The 20,797-nt window shown below is 42.7% G+C and overlaps 2 protein-coding genes across 7 annotated transcripts in view; one reads left to right on the forward strand and one right to left on the reverse strand.

Moving 5' to 3' along the window:
- The window catches only part of LOC138823652 (KICSTOR complex protein SZT2-like), a 51,934-nt gene extending 41,460 nt beyond the window's left edge, over positions 1-10,474 (reverse strand). For 4 of the 5 annotated variants that reach the window (XM_070017123.1, XM_070017120.1, XM_070017124.1 and 1 more), the window contains exons 1-4: positions 10,387-10,474; positions 3,846-3,971; positions 3,238-3,411; positions 2,793-2,963 (exon numbers count right to left, since the gene is read on the reverse strand). In XM_070017123.1, coding sequence (XP_069873224.1) covers positions 2,793-2,963; positions 3,238-3,411; positions 3,846-3,971; positions 10,387-10,413 — 498 coding nt within the window. In that variant the 5' untranslated portion in view covers positions 10,414-10,474. Of the gene's footprint in view, positions 1-2,792; positions 2,964-3,237; positions 3,412-3,845; positions 3,972-10,181; positions 10,238-10,386 lie in introns of those variants that run through there. The other variant, XM_070017125.1, reaches the window with a different exon arrangement.
- A 108-nt stretch (positions 10,475-10,582) lies between these two features.
- On the forward strand, positions 10,583-17,836 carry LOC138823654 (mediator of RNA polymerase II transcription subunit 8). Of its 2 annotated transcripts, XM_070017127.1 has the most exons (7): positions 10,583-10,642; positions 12,163-12,281; positions 12,970-13,114; positions 14,324-14,464; positions 14,638-14,719; positions 15,065-15,313; positions 16,839-17,836. In XM_070017127.1, exons 1-7 carry the CDS (start codon positions 10,637-10,639, stop codon positions 16,901-16,903), a joined length of 807 nt encoding a protein of 268 aa, XP_069873228.1. In that variant the 5' UTR covers positions 10,583-10,636; the 3' UTR covers positions 16,904-17,836. The 2 variants fall into 2 exon arrangements, with proteins under 2 accessions (XP_069873228.1, XP_069873229.1); XM_070017128.1 differs by lacking the exon at positions 10,583-10,642 and having other exon boundaries at positions 12,157-12,281.
- Positions 17,837-20,797: the final 2,961 nt, after the last annotated feature.

A 20,797-nucleotide genomic window follows, 5' to 3' on the forward strand; every position in this document is an offset into this window, starting at 1 on the left:
TTTGACATCCCACCCTAGAGGATGTACTATATTCCACTCCTCTGAAAATTAGCGTTGAGTTCTTGCTCTTCCTTAAAGATCTGAAGAAAGGGTTTCTCTTACTCCTTTCTTTCCCTAGAGCCAGTCTCTCCATCTCATCTTAATCGTCTGTTTCTCATTTTCTCTCCATGGGCTCCTTTTCTTCTACTTCAAATGTGCATGAGTAGACTGCAACAGGGGCCTGGCAGCCCCTGGTGGCCCTTAGGATCTTGCCCCTCTTCCCCATCATCTGTACACATCCTCACTTTCTCTGACCCCTCCCTCCTGAAGAACAGCTACTTCTACTTATTCCTACCCAGGTAAGAGGGTAGGGACAGCCAGACAGGGAAAGTGGGACATTGCCCCAGTGTACAGCTGTGAGAATGACAAACGAAACATAAGAATCAGGAACTGGAACCACAGGGTGAGAAAAATATTCATATCTATAATGTTTAGAAGAGTGAAATGTGAGACAACTTAATTTATAAATATCAATATATAAAAATATCAATATAGAATGAAAGTTGCCATTAAAATCATGTTTACAAGCTGGCTGCTGGTGGCTCACGCCTGTAATCCTAGCCACTCAGGAGGCTGAGATCTGAGGATGGTAGTTCAAAGCCAGCCCAGCCAGGAAAGTACGTGAAACTCTTATCGCCAATAAACCACCAGAAAACCAGAAGTGGCACTGTAGCTCAAGTGGCAGAGCGCTAGCCTTGAGCTGAAGAGCTGAGGGACAGCACTCAGGTCCAGAGTTCAAGCCCCACGACCGACAAAAAAAAAAAAATCATTTTTACAAACAACATTTTATGATGTAGAACTATACCTGTATTTTAAAAAGTGAGACATGAAGATGTGTACCTAATTCTAGATACCTGACCATTCTCCTCTTTCTGGATAAAAGGATGTATGAGGGAAGGTCAACACACATTCACTAGATAGAAGGAAATTCCATCAAATGTTAACAATACGTTTCTCCAAGTACACATTATGAATTTATTTCAGAGTATAATGTAACTTCCTTTGTATTTAGGGTAGCTTCAAGTCTCTGTTGCAATGGACATAAATGCAATTTTACATTTTATTTTATCCTTTTTAGAGCAGTAGGATACAGTATATAGGAATGACTGAGAAAACATGGAGTCCAGCTGTGGGCTGACAAGTGGCTCTGACAAGTTGCATGTTTTCTATGCGTCAGGCCCTGATCTAAATGCTTGACTTGTATTAATTCAATCACTGTGTAATTCAAGTGCTTTTAATACTTTTACCAAGGAAGTGGTACTTCCAGGAAGCATACACAGACAATTATCCAGTGTTTGTACCCACTACATTGAACCCCACTATCAAGGGCAAAGTATGTAGCATAACCTTCAGTCTTTCATACCTGGCTCCCACTATGTTTTACTACTCTTTACTACTACTTTCCCACATCTAAACTTTTAACTCTGTCAAAACCAAATAATATATCTCTCTCTAAAACACCTGTGATTCAGAGTGTAGATTCACAACTGTGCCTTTGCATCTGTTAATGTCTCTCCCTGAAAAGCCTATTTCCCCTTCTTTGAACAGATAACCTCAATTCTTTCTTCAAGACTCAGTTCAAATGTAGCTTTGTTTTAAAGGTCTCCTCTTTGGATCTCCCAACTCCTCTCAGTGTCCCTATGGCATCTGAATCGTAATTTATCAATGCCCTATAACACTCAACTGCAATCATCTCCTTTAATCTCTGTCTCCCTCTACAAGCTCTCAATCCTCCCTGCTAGAACAAGGACAATACCTGATTTCTCTGTCTCCAGGGATCTACCCTGTGTTTGGCATAGATCAGGCTTCAGTTTTGAGTGATTACCTAACACCCTTGTTCTCTTTGTCTTGGCTATAATACCTTCAAAAGTTCGGCCTCTGTCCAGGGAAGTGGCCCACAGACACCAGGCTAATGGTTGTAAGCAGGAGAGCATTTTGAGTTTGGGTAGAAGGCTGGCAGTTCCTACCCTAGAACTTAGTATATACCTACTGTTGTACATTTCAGATCCTCAGGTGCTGTATCTGGCATCCATCTCTTAAATAAACTAATGGCTAAGATGAGAGTTTAGCTATCAGAGATAGTTTGAGGGCAAGTCCCTAACTAATGAGTTAAAGATGGTTAAGACCCGATGAGAGTTTAGCTATCAGAGATAGTTTGAGGGCAAGTCCCTAACTAATGAGTTAAAGATGGTTAAGACCCGATGAGGAGAAATAGGGCCAATGCTTATCTAAGTTAAAAACATATTCCTGTAACAAACTCGGTCATTATTCAAAAGAACTGTCTTGTGATCACCTGTCCAGGTAGCAGAGAAGCTCTGTCATAATGGTCAGCATTATACCAACAGTTCATAAGCCCCTCAGAAATTTACCTTCTCTGTCTTTAAAATAGATTATGTTTCTGTGGACCTATAGTAGCTCAAAATCACAAAACTATTCCAAAAGATCATTTCCTGGGATCAGCACTTTAGCGATCATGATAAAACTAAAGGAGCTGGGGAGGAAACAGAAAAAAATATCCAAGGGTCAGACCCATCGAGATTTGCAGTGAGGGTGAGGTATTTGTCCAATCAATGCCAACTAAAGTTCATGAGGAGGCTCTTTAAAACCAGAGAAACTGGTCTTTTCAAGGGGAGAGACTCATGGGAATGAGAAAACAGAGAACTGGGTACTTGGGTACAAATGGTAAGGATGTGGTCCAATAGACTATCAGAAATGTGGTCTGAGGGTAGAAACTTGGATAGAAGATACAATACCTGGTGGGACTGCAGGCCAATGATTGAAGAATAGGCCTGTATAGTTACGTAGATCTCAGGTTGGAAGTCAATGCAAGATCCAGGCACTTGAAAGGGCTGAAGCAGCCCTCCTAGACAGCGGGACAGGGCATGGAAAACTTCATCAAACAGGATCTCTCCTGTGGAATCATCCTGAGGGCAAAATAGAGAAAGAGCTCTCAAGGATGGTCAAAGGCAGCTTTAAGCAGGAACAATCAGCTTCTGTAGGTCAGCAGGAACCTTATGGTTAACTATGCCCCCCAGAATAGTGCATTACATGCAGTGGAATCTGTCTTTGAATGCTCATCACTCCTTTAAAAAGCCTTTCTGCTTCCCACAATGGTAGGTTAGGAACATTTTTTACCTCCCCCAGGACTTCTCATCCCATCCCATCCTTCCTTCCCACTACCACTTTCCAAGTGCTCACCACAATGCTAGTAGATGGGCTAAGGTCCAGCTCAATAACAAAGCGATACTGCCAAGCCAGGAAGGTAACCTGGGTGGAAGGTACCAGAAGAAACGGCCTTGGGACCACTGGTTCATCTGGCTGCCACCCAGGGGGAAGGACACTGAGGACTTCCAACTCCTGTTCCGACTGAAGCTGACAATTAAGATGGAAGAAAACAGAAAAGGGTTAGAAAGAGTCATCACTGTCTACTCTGAACTCCAATTCAATCAGTTATTAGTTGTGAAATCATAGAAAAGGCACTTAACCTTTTTAAGACTTAGTGTTCTCATTTGTAAAAATGCAAATAATCCTAACACCAGCACTTTAGGGCTGTTATTGTGTGAATCAAGTGAAACCATGCATAAGAGTGCTCCCTGGATCTGTCTTTTATATCCAAAATGACCCACCACTGGCTCCATTTCCAGCAAACCAACCATATATCCTTCCCCCCACGATCCCTTAGGGAATCTTCTTGTGGTTAAAGACACTTGTCCCTCCTAGACATGGACCCCTTAGAGTCAGGGCTCTGAAAAAAAAATAGAGCCTTCTGGGATAACCCCTTATATGTCACCTATTCCAGGCCTCACCAGCAACTCCTGGGGTGTGGCCTGAACAGTTTGATGCAGATGATTGAGAAACCAAGCCAGGCGGACATTTCGGGAGATTCGATAATCTTTTTTCATCAGCAGGAACACCTGCCCAGCTTCTTCCACCTAAGGATAGAGACATTAATGTATCTAAAATTAAAGGGGACTGGGTTCCCCATATACACAGATCCTGTGTAAGCAGGCCAAGGAGCTCACACTCTGTAATATAAGAGGCCAGGCAGCAGAGGTGATGTCTACCCCTGCTACCATGCATGCTGTTCCCGGCAAGTCAATTCACAACTTCCCTCCCCTTCTCCAACAGACCTCCATACCAATGAAGTGAGCTTCCCACATTGTTTCTACAAATGTGTGAGTTTCTCCAAGAAACTATAAGCTCCTGAGGATGGAGATTGTGTTCTGTTCTGCTTTTGAGCTCATACTTGGCAAATTGATTTAAAAGATGACACCTAGTAAGTCCCTAAATGTTTCATAAATATGAATATTACATGAATAGATGACAGTCCTTGAATATAGCAGGCAGTGAAGAAACCTTTGCTGTGTGAATGTAAGCCTCAAATTAGTATCTCAAATTAGGTGTCTGTGGGTCACAATCTCTACTCATACACCTCCTAGTTCCTTTCCTCCATAGCCTCAGAGGTGGCCACTGCAATGTTCCAACTAGCCTCAATTTCCTTACCCATGTCCTTGTCCTTCCACTAAGTAAGCCCTGCCAAAGCTTGGATTTGGGATGAACATGACATTTTCCTTGGTCAACATATATAGCATGGCAACTGTACTAGTGACATGAAGAAACCTATCACCTTGCCAGCTGTGCCAATTCTTGCAGGCCATTACCAGTCCACTGACTTACCAATCAGCAATTTTTTTATTCCCTCCATAAGATTTTTCATCCCCCAATCCTGAAATCCAGAAGACCAGACTGTTCACTGTTCACAGAGGAAGTAAGGGACAACTGACCATCATTCTCCCAGCCCTACTTCCTACTCTAGCTTGTTCTAGACAAGTCACACATTTCTCTTCCTGTTCCTGACAGTGAGGGGAAATAAATCAGTTGCAAGTAGTGAAGACAGGGTAGTGAAGACATGAGCAGAAGCCAATGACTGCCTGTTGATAAATATTAATGCTGAAAGGAAGATTTCCCCCACCCCCACCTCAAATGAGAAAATATGCACAGAGAGACCGAAATAGCCCCGAAAAAGCAGTAAGGAAGGGTGCCTGATGCCAGAAAACAGTGTAGACAGCAAAGAAGCAACAGATGAGGATTTAGAAAGTCTTATTCTCCAAGACAAAAGGCAAGGATAAAAAGACACAAAAGCAGGTACTGAGCAATGACAAAAGGAGGAATTCATACCTACTGAATACCTAAAATGAATTCAACAGATCTCTGTAAAGGTTAGGTGCAAGAATTTCTGATTGAGTCAACCTAGGCTAACTTGTTAGCTGTGAGACTACAGAAAAGGCATTTAACCTCTTTAAGCTTACGTGACTTCACATGTAAAACAGAGCTAATCCTAATACCAATCTAAAGTGCTGTTATATGGATCAAGGGAATCATGCATATGAAGTGCCCACACAGTGCCTAGTACTTTATAAGAACATAGCAAAAGTGAACTATTACAGATTACTAGGTCTTAACAGTAGGTGTTTCATATAAGTAAACTCAGTCTTCATAGCAAAATATGTAATAGGAGGAAAATGAAGTTTGAACTGAGTAGTTAATATAGAAGTCAGAAATCAAAGCAACACCTGATGAGTAAAGCTCATCTACTGAATGACAAATATCCATTTCTCTCTTAAGAGTAGAAACAAACTGGGAGAGAGCAAGGGAAGGGGTGATATTGCCCAGAAAGAAATGTACTCTTTACCTCAGTTATGTAAGTATAATCACTTTGCACATCACCTTTACAATAAAATATTAAATTAAAAAGAAGAGTTGAAAACAGTCAAGCACAACGTTATATACCTATAATCCTAGCACTTGGGAGGCTGAGGCAGAAGAATTGAAAATTGAAGGACTACGTAGTATGACCCTATCTCAAAAACAGAGTTGAAAGTGTGGCTCCAACTAGAACGAGGCAGAAACAAAACAACAATGAATACACACAAAAAAAGTGCAGAAAAGATTTAAAGTACTAACAAGAAGGAGCATAATAGGTATCCAGGTGGCCATGGTTCACATCTATATTCAGGAGGTTGAGATAATAGTTCAAAGCCAGCCTAGGCAGAGATACTCTATGTCTAATTAAGCCACAAAAGTCAGGTGGGAGCTGTGGTTCAAGTAGTAGAATGCTAGCCACAAGGAGAAGGCCCTAAGGTCAAACAAACCATAGTACTGGCAAGGGCTGATATTCTGTAGCTCATCTTATCTGTACTTCGATTCTACAATACCTACATGGGAAAAACAACTGTCTATGGATTTTAGATTTTATCCTGAAAGTAAAGGCAAGTGAAAGGGTCCAATAAAGCAATTTGTCTTAATTTAAAAACAAAACTCTGGCTACCACATGGTTCATAAAAACAACCTCTATCAATGAGGGGAGATGATAGTGACCTTGACTAGAAGCATTTAAGTAAATTAAAAGTTGACAGAGCTCAAGAATCTACATTTTAGCTGGGCACCTGTGGCTCATGCCTGTAATCCTAGCTACTCAGGAAGCTGAGATCTGAGGACCATGCTTCAAAGCCAGCCCAGGCAGGAAAGTCCATGAGACTCTTATCTCCAATAAACCACCAGAGAACTGGAAGTGGCGCTGTGGCTCAAGTGGTAGAGTGCTAGCCTTGAGCTGAAGAGCTGAGGGACAGCACTCAGGCCCATAGTTCAAGCCCTGCGACTAACCAAAAAAAAAAAAAAAAAAAGAATCTACATTTTAATAAGCATCTCAAAGGATTTTTTCTTATTAGTGTTTAAGAATTCTTGAATTAGTTGTGCTTTCAAAACATTTACATTGTTGGAAGGGGTGACATAGATCAAGATGTACTGTACTTACAGAATTGTAACCTCTTTGTATAAACTACCTAATAATAAAATTTAAAAATTAAACAAATCTACATTTATATGAAACTTCAAGTATCCACTATTAATCACCTTTGAATCTGAAGGCTTGGAGCAGTCTGGCAAAGAAGACAAAAATAAATGTTTAGAGTCATGGATGTTTACAGGCTTGGATTCAAATCTTGTTCTTTTATTTGCTATCTTGCTATTCTTGGCAGGTTAATTTTTCCAGATCTCAATTTCTTCACTGATGACATGTAGATAAGAATATTTTCATAAGGATGTTGTTGCAGTTAAATGGGTCAGTCAGTACAATGGTAGAGGAAGGCTATCATTCTTTGAAATATTTATTGAGGCCTACATACCATTTCTATCAAGATAACTAGAACATTAGTAGGCTCTGGGCTGCATATCATGGATACCAGGATGAATGAAACATGGTACATCTTATTAGTTTGTTGTTTTCTAGTTTTTGCTTTTGCTCCTTTGAGATTAAGGTTTGAATTATTATTATTTTTTATTGTTAATTGTGGGGCCTGAGTCCTGTCCCTGAGCTTTTTTGTTCAAAGCTAGTTCTCTACCACTTTGAACCACTGCACCACTTCCTGTTTCTGTGGCTAATTGGAGATAAGAGTCTCATACACTTTCCTGCCTAGGCTGGCTTGAATTATTTTTTAACCCATTTTTAGCCCATGCCTGTTTTTCTGTCAACACAAAATAATGTATACTCTCCCCATTCCAATGATCTGAAGCCTCTTTATCATTATTATACTTATGCCAAAGTACTCAGCTTCCATCATAGCCTTAAACTGAATCTTATCTAGTCTCACTGCTCACCAATCCCACATACCCATATTATCAAAGCTCAGGTAAGAGCATGCACTCTAGTGTTAGCATAAGAAGGATGTAGTTCTACCCCTTCTAGTAGATATGTAGCTTTGGCATAGAGATTAACCTCTCTGTGCCTCAGTTTCTTCATCTGTGAGTTGGGGTAACAATAGTGCCTACTTCACAAGGACTTTATGAGTATTAGATATTGAATTAACATAAAGGTCATTCCTTTAAAAAGGCCTCCTCTCCTAACTTCTTAACAAACTGGATTAAATACCCTGGTTAAAAACTGTTAAACAAGCCAGGCACTGATGGCTCATACCTGTAATCCTAGCTACTCAGGAGGCTGAGATCAGGAGGCTGAGATCTGAGGATCGTGGTTCAAAGCCAGCCTGGGTAGGAAACTTATGTAACTGTAACACCACCTTTATAATAACAATAATATTAAAAGCATGCAGGGACCTGGCTTGTAATCCTGGCTACTTGGGAGGTTGAGATCTGGGAATCAGGTTTTGAAGCTAGTCCATAACACTTTTATCTCCAATTAATCACCAAAAAGCCAGAAGTAGAGTTGTGGCTCAAGTGGTAGAATACTAGCCTTGAGCAGAGAAAGCTAAGGAACAGTGCTTTGAGTTCAAGCCCCAGGACTGGTACAAAACAAACAAAAACCTGTTAAAACATCCTCACTCACTTTTACAGCACTTACAATTCAGTGTTTACTCCACAAAGATAGGGAATACCACTCTCATACTACCATATATCTACTCTGGTACTTGGCATATTTTGAGTTCATAGCAGCACTCACAAAACATTTTGAGTATTTGATGAATGGTTTCCTAAATCTTACCATGACAATTTTTAGGATGCTAACATCTTCTAAGCCACTTTCCTTTTAAAACTTCTTGCATTTTCCCCCAGCGCCAGTCACATTTCCAGGTGCAGAACTCTTGGCCCCTTTTGCTTTCTGAGATAACATTTTCAGAAATTCAAATTAAGAATTTAATAAACATAGAAAGGGGATGTCGCTTTGGAAAGTTCTTGCCTAGCATACAGGAGACTTTGGATTCAATCCCTAGCACTGAAAACAAAAACACTTTTAACAAATGCTGTAAATTTTAGCTGTCAACTACTTCTTTTATGTATCTAACATTACATATACAGTTTACAATAGTTTCCTGCAGAACAGTACTGATTTCTAGACCACCTGCCTAAAAAGCATGTTTTATTTACCCCACAGATTTTCATTTTAACCCATTCAGAAATAATACTCTAAATTTCTCAGCTTTTCTAAATATTGGTCTTTCTCATGCATGGGCTAATCCATCACACTTCTGAACATGTCTGATTCTTTTAAGTAAGGTAATTTGTTACTATCAACAACCAATCATATTCAATGTTGGGTGTTTCACACATGCACCATTAAGACATTTGCCATCTTGACTACTTTATTTGCACTAGAATTAACCATTATGGTCTGGCTCCAGAGTCTTAACCCTAATGACTTACTAACTGTATAACTTACTTTTTTTTTTTTTCACCCCCCCAACCCAGCCAGTCCTGGGCTTGAATTCAGGGCTTGGGCACCTTCCCTGATTTTTTTGATCAAGAGTACACTGGAGCCACAGTTCTGGCTGTGTGTGTGTGTGTGTTCTGGCTGTGTGTGTGTGTGTGTGTGTGTGTGTGTGTTTAATTGGAGATAAGGGTCTCACAGACTTTCCTGTCCAGGCTGAACATCCATACTCAGATTTCAGCCTTCTGACTCACCAGAGCCTGGCTACTTTGTTACTCTTAATAGCTCTGTGTCTCAGGTTTTTTTCCACTGGAAAAGAGGAGTTATGATTTCTAGAATTGGGAGAATTATCAGTAAAGCGCTTAGAATGGTACCTGGCATGCAGTAAGTTTTCAAAAATTAATGACCACTCTCTGTATCATACACAACCCTTACCCTTCCCATCAACTGCCATATTCTCTTGTAGTACTGGTCAACTACAACCAATCTGAGATTTCACCCCCTCCCCCCTTCAAATCTCCTAAGGCACCTAGAGTCTGTTTCCAAGTGAAGAGGTCTTAGGTAAGGTACTTCATCTGATTTTTCAGTTTTCTTCTCTGTAAATGAGAGTAAACACTGCCATCTTCCTTGCACAAATCTGAACGACAGAGTATATATACAGAGATAGCTCACATGCCTTTTCTGGCTTAATGCATAGGATGCTCACGTCACACCATGGGACAGATATTTTATAACTAAGGAAACGGGATCTGGGAAGTTAAGACTTGCCCGGATCGCTACATGGTAGCATCAATAACTAGATCGAGGTCTCACTTCGAGAGAAAACGTTTTTCAAAGATCACGAGCGCTAGAACGACATCCACGCATGCCGTCTGTTGCATCCCGGTGTTTGATGAACGGCAGGATCCCGCAGCCAGTCGGCTGCGGTGTTGCCCACTAAGACGGCAACAGTGAATTAAAACACAAGGTTTGTTAATACCACTGTCCTCAGGTCAACGGCTGGCGACTAGGCTGAAACTGCAGTCAATCAAACAAAGGAAGTGACTTCTCTAGTCTCTGGAGGAAAGACCGCGACGGAGCAGCCGGGGCTGGTCCGGTCCAGGCTAGGCGTGAGGAGGCCAAAGCCACGCCTCGGGTCCGGGGGCCCCGCGCTGCGCCCACCCACACACCCGTCCGCCCACCCTCACCTCCGGCTCCGGGCGCTCCGAGGCCATCGTACAGCCCACCAGCACCGGCCTGGCCCGGCCCGGCCCGGCCCTGGGAGGCTGTGCCTCTCTTGACCCCTGACCTGGCTACCTTTGCCCCCGGTAGGAACCGGAAGTCGCTGGGAAGGCCGAGTTCCGAGCTTTCTGATTGGTGAATGAAGCTCTCGGGCGGAGGTGCCTGAGGATCGAGAAACCGGAAGTGGCGGTCGCCGCGGCTGCTTGGGCCGCCGCGATGCAGGTGAGGAGGAACGTAGTTGATTCTACTGGCAGCTAGTTAACCTTGGGCAACCCGACTGAGAGTGGGCTGGCCGAGGACGGGGAAGAATTGGTACCTGGCGGAGTGGGCAGTACTCGTGGCTGTGGAGGGAAAGCGGACGGGGGCGGGAGGGGGAGCGAGGCCTACGCGACCGAAAGCAGCGCCCTAGAGACGTGGGGTTGGTTGAACCCGGCTGACAGAGGGACAGCTCGGCTAGCCGGGAGGAAAGAGGCAGCGCCGACCTGCCGGGGGCCGAGAAAGGATCAGATAGTCTTTTGGAGAAGCTGAGATAAAATTCCAAGGAAAGACAGCTGAGGAAAGTGGTGGGCTGACTCAGACCGACCTGGGCTGTTGGATACAAGTACAATAGGGAAGCTGTAATTGGGGAGAAGCTGAGGGCTGAAGCTACGCTGTGTTTGTAATCTGATGCTGTGGGTGGAACCCAGGATAAAGTCCCTGTCAAGCATCGTGTTGGGTTTGCAAGATGATTTTGCATCCTTCTTCCCAGCTCGTGCCCTAATAATCGTTGAGGGTGAAGGACTGATATAAAATGGGAGACCACCGATGCTGTATGGCAAAGAAATGCTTTGCAGACTTTCAAGAGATAAGAAACACATACGAACTTTCTTGGTTTTGTTTTTCTTTTAGTGTATACACCTGTGAGAGACTTCTCACTGCGGTTTGAACTCAGAGCCTCATACAGATTCTCACTCAGTTCTCTTCTTCCCCCACCCCATCAGGGCTAGTACTTTGCTATTTGAGCCACACCTCTACTTCCAGCTTTTGGCTGGATAATGGAACTCAAGAAACTTGCAATTTTGTCTGCTTAGGCTAGCTCTAAATGTCAGTTCTCAGATCTCAAGATGCCTGAGTAGCATGGTGTGAGTAGGTGGTGTGAGTAGGTGGGGTGAGCCACTGGTGCTCTGCTTTGGTAAATGTTTGTGGCTCAGCTGAGCTTGTGAAAGGAACACAAAAATATTAGCACAGAGTGAGTACACATTAAGTCATCAGGGAGAAGACTGAAATATCAATACAAAGGATAAATGAAGAGCTGAGAGGCAGGACAGAGCTAGTGTTCAGAATATGCCTATGGCAAGGGGGTAGCTCAAGGAACAGGGGACCTGCCCAGCAAACCCAAGGCCATGAGTTCAAACCCCAATACTCCAAAGCAGAAAAAAGTCATAAGACATATTCTAAGACAGGGAAAGATGGTATACATGTGGTTCAGAATTACCCATTAGATAAACAACTTCAAGAATTAGGTCTGACAAATACTTCTCAGTGAAGCAGAGCAGGGTATATCTAATGCTATGCTACGTTTAATGCTATGCATGGATTAGGAGGTGTTAAGAGAAGAAATAAGTTGGTAGGAGGACTGAGGTCAGAGTTGATGCTGTCTGTAACACAAATGCCAAAGATAGAAAACAACATAGCTTTTCGGCTTTCTTCTGAATGTGCTACATTCATCTATCTGGGTAACCAGTCTGTTACTCTTGATGCAGAGGGAGGAGAAGCAGCTTGAAGCCTCATTAGATGCACTGCTCAATCAAGTGGCTGATCTGAAGAACTCACTAGGGAGTTTCATTTACAAGTTGGAGAACGAGTATGACCGGCTGACTTGGTAAGGGTTGCCAGGACAAGCCAGGGAGGGTTTCATGGGTGGGGGACCAGACCCCCTGATGGACAGGACATGTGCAGTGATGTAACCATTTATCAAACATCTCTTGATTTGGAAAGAGCCAGGTTGCCCAACATTTAATGCATAGTTTGGCTTACAGTCTCAATGGCAAGGAAATAGAGAAATGCCCAGTTTCTTTAAACAGGTTTTTTTCTAGGTTTTGCTTCTTCTTATTTGATTTATTTATTTATTTATTTATTTTTTGGTAAGGAGGTCTTCGTTCAGTGGAGAAGCCTCTTAGCCCTTTTAATGCCAGATTTGTTTCCACAGCTCTGACTGAATGTTAACATCCAACCTCCTCTGAAATAGTGGATCGTACTTCTTGGCTAGGATAAAAACTTTTATCCAGTTTCTCAATTTTCACTTGTAACAGTATAGCCATCATTCCTGTTTTGCCACTGTTCTCAACCCAGTCAAAAAGTGAACTATTTTTTGTCTACATGTATGTCAGAAATTGAAAGATTATTCCTCTCTTTCAAACTAGTACTACTGTTAGTTAATCTGGTTCCCATCTAGGCTAGTAGTCACAGGGCTATCAGTTGTTTGGGGGTGTGCCTAGTCTAAAGGACCTCTTCAAGATTACAGGACAGAGAAAGAGTGGAACATTCTGATATACTTTTACCATCACTAGGCCCTCTGTTCTGGACAGCTTTGCTTTGCTGTCTGGACAGTTGAATACTCTGAACAAGGTCTTGAAGCATGAGAAGACACCACTGTTCCGTAATCAGGTCATCATACCTCTGGTATTGTCTCCAGACCGGGATGAAGATCTCATGGTAAGAAAAGGAAAAAGATCCAACTTGGAAGTTCTTACATGAAAATTTAGAGCACAATTATTGATTGGCTATTTTAGGAGTTCTGGATGTGGGGTAGTGTGTGGCAGTAAGAAGCAAGGACTGGGCTGGGAATGTGGTTTAGTGGTAGAGTGCTTGCCTAGAATGCATGAAGCCCAAGGCTTAATTCTTCACATAAACAGGAAAGGCCAAAAGTGGCACTGTGGCTCAAGTGGTAGAGTGCTAGCCTTGAGCACAGAGAGGCCCAGGGACAGAGCCCAGGCCCTGAGTTCAAGCCCCAGGACTGGCAAAAAAAAAAAAAGTAAAGGAGAGATATTTTGAGAATTCCTAACATTTTCTTTCAAATTATAAATAATGCTTCTTGGGCTGGGAATGTGGCTTTTAATAGTAGAGTGCTTGCCTAGCATGTATGAAGCCCTGGGTTCGATTCCTCAGTACCACATACACAGAAAAAGCCAGAAGTGGTGCTGTGACTTAAGTGGTAGAGTGTTAGCCTTGAGCAAAAGAAGCTCAGGGACAGTGCCTAGGCACTGAGTTCAAGCCCCGGGACTGGCAAAAAAAAAACCCCAAAAAACCAAAAAACCAAGGACTATATTTTGGAAATACTGCTTTTCTTCTAGAAATGAGAGAGTCAAATACCCTAAAATTTCTGAGACTGTGTCACCAAAGCAAAGGAAGACCTTTCTCTTGTGATACTTGTTTGTTTGTTTGTTTTTGGGGGGGGTCCAGTCATGGAGCCTAAACTCTGGGCCTGGGCGCTGTCCCTCAGCTCTTCAGCTCAAGGCTAGTGCTCTACCACTTGAGCCACAGCACCACTTCTGGCTTTTTTCTTTCTGCTTATGTGGTGCTGAGGAGTCGAACCCAGGGCCTCATGCATGCAAGGCAAGCACTCTACCACTGAGCCACCTTCCCAGCCCGTGATACTTGTTTTGAGGGGGAAAAGGTCTGTGTTTTTGTGATCTTGTCTATTCCAGTCTTTAAGTAATGGTTCAGAGAGAAAGAGAGACAGTTTAATTTGCCCTTAGGTGTGCTAGAGATAGGTTATAAGAAGACAAGTGAATGAGACATTGTCCTAGGAAGCTAGTTACTATAGCTCAGGTTGTGTTTTACACGAACATGCACTGTTTGCCTGTGAAAATCAGGCTCAGTCTTCTTGAATGCATAATAAACCCCATAAAATTTGTGTTACAGCGTCAGACTGAAGGACGGGTACCTGTTTTCAGCCATGAGGTGGTCCCTGACCATCTGAGAACCAAGCCTGATCCAGAAGTTGAAGAGCAAGAGAAGCAACTGACAACAGATGCTGCCAGAATTGGTGCTGATGTAGCTCAGGTTGGATGGAGCCACTGCCCTGCTGCCCCCATCCTATCACAAGCTATTAGCACTCCTGTGTAGTAGGGATGCACAGCTCATCACACTTGGCTTGTCTATGAAAGAGCACAGAGAAGAAACTTCTTCATAATCATGTCCTGCTTACCTTAATCATTATCAAATTTGTGTTACAGAAGCAAATCCAGAGCTTGAATAAAATGTGCTCAAACCTTCTGGAAAAAATCAGTAAAGAGGAGCGAGAATCAGAGAGTGGAGGTAAAGAGGGATTGGTGGCAAAACAGGGACTGGTATGTAAGATCACTGGAATAGGAATGGTGGTTCAGCTAGTAAAGTGAAGACACAAGCATAAACTGCTTAGGGAAGGATTTGCAACCATGTTAGTTTTCTGTTTAAGGTCAATCTTGGAGCATATCAAATGACAAAGTGGGATGGAGACTTATCGATAGACTTGGGATCTTCTGGCTCTTTCCATGAATTGTAAGGGAGTCTAGATGCTACTGAAGTCAGAACTTCATGTCTTGGCAGTCATCACCAGTCTTTCAGCTGTTAAGTTCAGCTCAGAGCCAGACACAGATTTCAGGATGTCTACTTTTATTTCAGGTCTTCGGCCAAACAAACAGACCTTCAACCCTGCAGACACCAATGCCTTGGTAGCAGCTGTTGCCTTTGGGAAGGGTCTGTCTAATTGGAGACCTTCAGGCAGCAGTGGTCCTGGCCAGCCAGGCCAGCCAGGAACTGGAACAATCCTTGCAGGGGCTTCAGGACTGCAGCAAGTACAGATGGCAGGTGCTCCAAGCCAGCAGCAGCCAATGCTTAGTGGGGTGCAAATGGCCCAAGCAAGTCAGCCAGGTAAGGTGGCAGTGGTTGAGCTAATGTATAGGAATGAAGTACATTAACTGGGTCCCTAGCATTCTCAGACCTGGAGATTTTCTCTTTTCTCCTCTATGTTGTGACTCAGTACAAAAAAAAAAAGGTGACTTGGAAAATAATTTTCAGCAGTTAAAAAAAAAACAACTCACTTGAGATTGTAGTAGACACTGGCTAAAAAACTTTGGATAGCAGAAACTGCTCTTGCCTCCCATCCTCATCTCTTCTGTCTCAGTTCTGTCCCTTTTACTCAAGATATTAAGTGTGTGGTCAGTGTAGAGAAATGAACAGTCAGATCTCATTCAAGACCATTTGTTAGGTCAATCAGTTGTTGACAAGCAGGTACTTTTCCTACACAGGAATTCTCTTACTACTCTGTCTATTGCTCTAGCTGTTGGCTTCTTGCCCCCCCCCCCTTTTTTTTTTTTTTTTTTTTTTTTTTGGTGCCAAGTCTGGGGCTTGAATTTGGGACCTAGGCACTGTTCCTGAGCTTTCCCCATCCTACCTCAAGGCTAGTACTCTACCACTTGAGCCATAGCTCCACTCCAGATTTTTTGGTGCTTAATTGGAGATAGGAGTTTTATGGACTTTCCTCCTCCAGCTAGCTTTGAACAGCAATCCCCAAATACCATGAGTAGCTTGGATTATAGGTGTGAGCCACCAGCACCTGACCTCTTGCCTTCTTTCGTGGTCACTTTTTTTTTTTTTTTTTTAATTTTTTTATTGTAGAGATACTATACAGAGGGTTACAGTTACATGAGTGAGGTGATGAGTACACTTCCACTTCCTCTTGAACATTGTTACCCCCTCCATTGTTTTCCCCCTACCATCCCCTCCCTCCCTCCCTTCCCCAAGGTTCTTTTTTTTTTTTTTTTTTTTTGATCGTGATTAAGTGATTACTTAATTTCCGGAAATTCACAGTATTGTGGAATAATGATGCTCATTTAAAGTCACAAGTTCATTCTAACTTTCCTGGAGCAAATTGTCTATCACAGTCTGTAATATATAACGGTGCTCATATGTTATATACCATATATGTGATCAGCAGCATGGGGATATTTAGTAGTGGTTCAACCAGATGAGTGGGAGTTCTTTGTTCGTGGTCACTTTTTAGTAATTTTAAAAACACTTTGGAGGAGTCCAGATGCTAGCAGAGATTTCCTCCAGATTTTCTAGGAGAAAAAAAACAACCCTAAAATAAGAGCAGACAGTACCTTATCACCTATGACATTAAGCAGTGGTACCCCAGGTTTAGCTATCTTTTCCAGAAATAGATAAACAGAAAGTAATGCTCTGATTCTCACCATTCTACCAAATCACCACTTTCTTCTAGATAATTCCAGAAAGGGATCTACTGAAGAACCATAAATTTTGATTTCTGCCAATCAGGGCCAGAGGTTCTGAGATAATAAGACAAATGTCAGGAAGGAACCTGAGAGACTACATTTTTTGGTTTATTGTAAAAGTCTTACCTTGTTTCAGATGTCTTTCTTTGTGTTCCTTTTAGGGAAAATGCCAAGTGGAATAAAAACCAACATCAAGTCAGCTTCAATGCATCCTTACCAACGGTAGCATGGACAGCAGCCTCCACTCCCAGGTGATCTGTGGTGGGCAGTGAAATTACATTTTTCCTGTAGACCCCATAAAAAGAATACGGGCTCTCAGCAACACATCCCAGCTTCACTGGTGAATAGCTGTGTGACAACGAACAAATAATGCAATTTTTCTGGGCCTGTTTTCTCATTTGTAAATGATGGTAATACCTACCTCATAGGGTTGTTGTGAGGATTAAAATGAGAAAAAAGATTGTAAAAAAAAAAAAAACCCAACAACTTAGCACAGTATGTGAAAATAATAAGTTCTCAATAAATGATAGTTTTTACAGCTATTTTTCTGCCCCTTTCTCCCTCCCCCTCCCTGCCCCCCCAGTCCTTGATCCTGAACTCATCCTGAGCTGATACTGCTCCATATCAATGGTGAAGCTGATCTGATCAGCTAAAACCCGGGATGATTTTGTGCTTCCAGAAAGCAGCCTATATGTCTTGGAAGCATATTGTTTCTGTAAGCACTCTTGCTCAGGGTCCATCCTGCTAGCCCTTTAGACTGTAAGTGAGGAAGTTTCTAGGGTAGGACAACCTTCCACCTATAACTCTGATGACGCTTGAGCCTGTGTCTTCTGAACTGGCTTAAATCAGCTTTTATTTGGAAATGGATAATAGTCTCCATCCTTTTTTCTGCCCTATACACAAGAAGAAAGGTGTCAAAGGACCAGTAGGTGGGAGATTTCTCAGGAAGTGCCTTTCTTACATTTCACTAAGCCACAGGCTGGTGATGGGAGGAGTAGCTCCAATAGTAGCTTTGCTTTTACAGAGTTGTGGAACAGAGTGCATTTGGGCAGCCAGCCATGTTGCCTTTCTCAGCACTCCTTTATAGGCAGGAATATGTATTTAATCAGCAAAAGTGAGCCAAAACAGTTTCTTTATAAAATAAAGTTAGTTATATTGATGTTCACTGGCTCAGGGTTATCTGACAGCATTTTATGAGAGTTAATACAGAGAATTTCAACAGTGCTTCAAAGCAATTCTAATTTGATCTCTGTAAATATTTCCTTGTCTTTAATTATCTTGGATGTGGAAACCCAGAGATACCCAGTTTATACCTGCCAAGTGTTGTTTCTTCTCTAATGTCATACACTGGTACTTTGACCTTTGATCAGTGTTAAACAATATTCTACCAGACTGTGGCAGCAGAGGTCTAAAAAAGTGGTTCCAGATGTTACTTGGTCCATCAACACAAGCTTAGTGACCACACACACCACAGCAGGGGAGTCCTGCTGTCATCTCTTGGGCCCCAGACCTTTCTCCCACTTAAACAGACTGACCTATCAGCCCACTGAAGTGTTATCTTCTCAGTTCTTCTCTTTCCACTCAGAAAGCTAACTTCAATATTGGGTAGACCACAAGCTAGATTTTTCTAGACTCCCCAGATCATCTTCCAGTGAATGTATCAACTCCATTGTATCAACTCCAAAGATTTTTGTTGTTTTTGTGAGAGGGTCTCATTATATAGCTCAGATCTGTGCAGAACTCTTAATCCTCCCCAGTGTTGTAATTAAGAGGCATATTCCGATGTACCTCACAAGTTTCTTTGTATCCCAGGCTGATTCTGAGATCTTATTTCCACCACCCGGTTGAAATGGGTTCCTTTTCCTTTAAAAGCAGAACATCTTCCAACAGGAATAAGTGCAAGGCCTCACTTACAATCTGGGCCCTTAAGAAACACTCCATGCCAAGGAGGTGCTCACACCTCCAAAGTCACCGTAGGCACACATGCTCTCATTTCCATCTTTTTTTTTTTTTTTTTTTGTCGGTCGTGGGAATTGAACTCTGGGCCTGGGCGCTGTCCCTCAGCTCTTCAGCTCAAGGCGAGCGCTCTACCACTTGAGCTACAGCGCCACTTCCGGTTTTCTGGTGGTTTTATTGGAGATAGGAGTCTCACGGTCTCTCCTGCCCGGGCTGGCTTTGAACCGCGATCCTCAGATCTCAGCCTCCTGAGTAGCTAGGATTACAGGCGTGAGCCACCAGCGCCCAGCCATTTCCATCTCTTATATAAAGAGAAAACAACTCCTCTTTGAGGCCCTTATACCTAAGTGAACACCTCAATGGAAGGAATAGATCTTGACAGCCAGGCCACTTGGTCCCTTGGGAGGGAGCATATGTGAAGAAGAGGACATTCATGACTGTTTTTTGCTCAAATTTAGATTGGCAAAAGGTGATTCTTGTCCTATTCTGGTATTCTTTTTTTTTTTTTGGTCGGTCGTGGGGCTTGAACTCTGGGCCTGGGCGCTGTCCCTCAGCTCTTCAGCTCAAGGCGAGCTCTCTACCACTTGAGCTACAGCGCCACTTCCTCTGGTATTCTTTTTTCTGATTCTGACCAGTTTTTCTCAGGGATTGCACTTTCTCCTACTTTTGGAAACTCTGGAAAAAAGGATTAGATTGTCTCCCAGGCTTGTTTCTGGGATGGAGAAAGAAGAGGCAGCTGTGAAATCTCAAGGGCTTACATAGCACAGTTCATCCCCTTGAAGGCAGAAGGTTATTGAATCAATGTCAGTATTATCATCCATTGCCTAAGACTTTTCCATGTCCAGTTCTTCCCTGAAGCTAAGATTCAGTCATATATGAACCTTCTTTTACACGTTGCTCAGGTCACCTTATTCTGTTTTTCTTCCAGTGTGGCTTGCTGCCCTACTTAACAGGTTCACCTCACCCAACCATTCACTGTTTTGGAAAACGTCTAAGATTGATAGATTGCAGTCAAGTGCTGTGTCTAGCTCTATAATAGATCCCAGCACAAGGCCTGAACTGGGGGAATGTGATTGTCCACCTCTGTTCTGTAGCTATAAGGAAGAAGCCGAACTCTGCAAGAATACCCTAGTACAAGGCTTGGCTTTTTTTTCCTATTCCCTTACCACCTCCCCCAGGCAGCTGGAAACAACTTCTCCCTTTGTCTGATTTTCTTGTACAGAATAATCCTCCTTATGGACAATGTATTCTCTGTGTCTTGTGGACACAGGGGCCGTGTAAGCTGATCCCAGCACCGGGCAGGACAGAGGCTGAATCCTTCCAAATGCCCACCCTGGGTCAGTTCCTGATTACTATCCAGAGGAAACTAATAAGGGCTGTATTTTTTTTTTTCTGTCTGCCTTAGATTTGGGCTGCCGGTAGCCCCAAATGCTAAACCTGGTAGTTTAGTGTTAGCCAGAAGTAGGACCAAGAGTTGTGGTCCATTTTCTGGTCATGCTTGAGAGTTCACAGCTCCAACTTAAAGAAGCTTGATTGGCTCTTTCATGAAAATCTGGAATGCTTGCACTTAGGGTTTGTCATCATGTGGATGAAAGTTTTCTGATTAGAAAAGGTGGCAATTTTTCAGCTCATTTGACAAGACCATAGTGCTCCATCCTACCAGCATGTGCCTTGTCCCACAGGACAAACTTCTCTTTTTTTCCTTGGACAATTTCTATTTCTATTTCCTTTTTCTTTCCCTCCCTCCCTTCTCCCCTCTTTCTTTCTCTCTTTGGTGCCAGTATGAGGGTATGAACTTGGGCCCAATTGCTATCCCTTTGCTTTTTTGCTCAAGGCTAGCACTCTACCACTTGCCCAGCACTCTAGCTACAGCTCCACTTTCAACTTTTTTTCTGGTTAATTGGAGATAAAGGCTTTATAAACTTCTGCCTGGTCTGGCTTTGAACCACAGTCCTCAGCCTCCTAAGTAGCTAGGATTATATGGGTGAGCCATTGGCACTCAGCTGTTTTCTTTGTTCTTGAGTGCTTTCAGGATGTCAGCTACTATTTGGATATAGCAGTTTCCTAGGCACAGCTTGGATTAGTTTCCTGACTTTCTTGGGCCTGTTTTTTTGGTTTTTGGTTTTTTGGGGTTTTTTTTAACCTACATGATCCCAGTGATCTC

The sequence above is a fragment of the Dipodomys merriami genome, unplaced genomic scaffold (genome assembly GCF_024711535.1).
Source record: "Dipodomys merriami isolate MVZ:Mamm:240054 unplaced genomic scaffold, mDipMer1.0.p SCAF_121, whole genome shotgun sequence".
NCBI lineage: Eukaryota > Metazoa > Chordata > Mammalia > Rodentia > Heteromyidae > Dipodomys > Dipodomys merriami.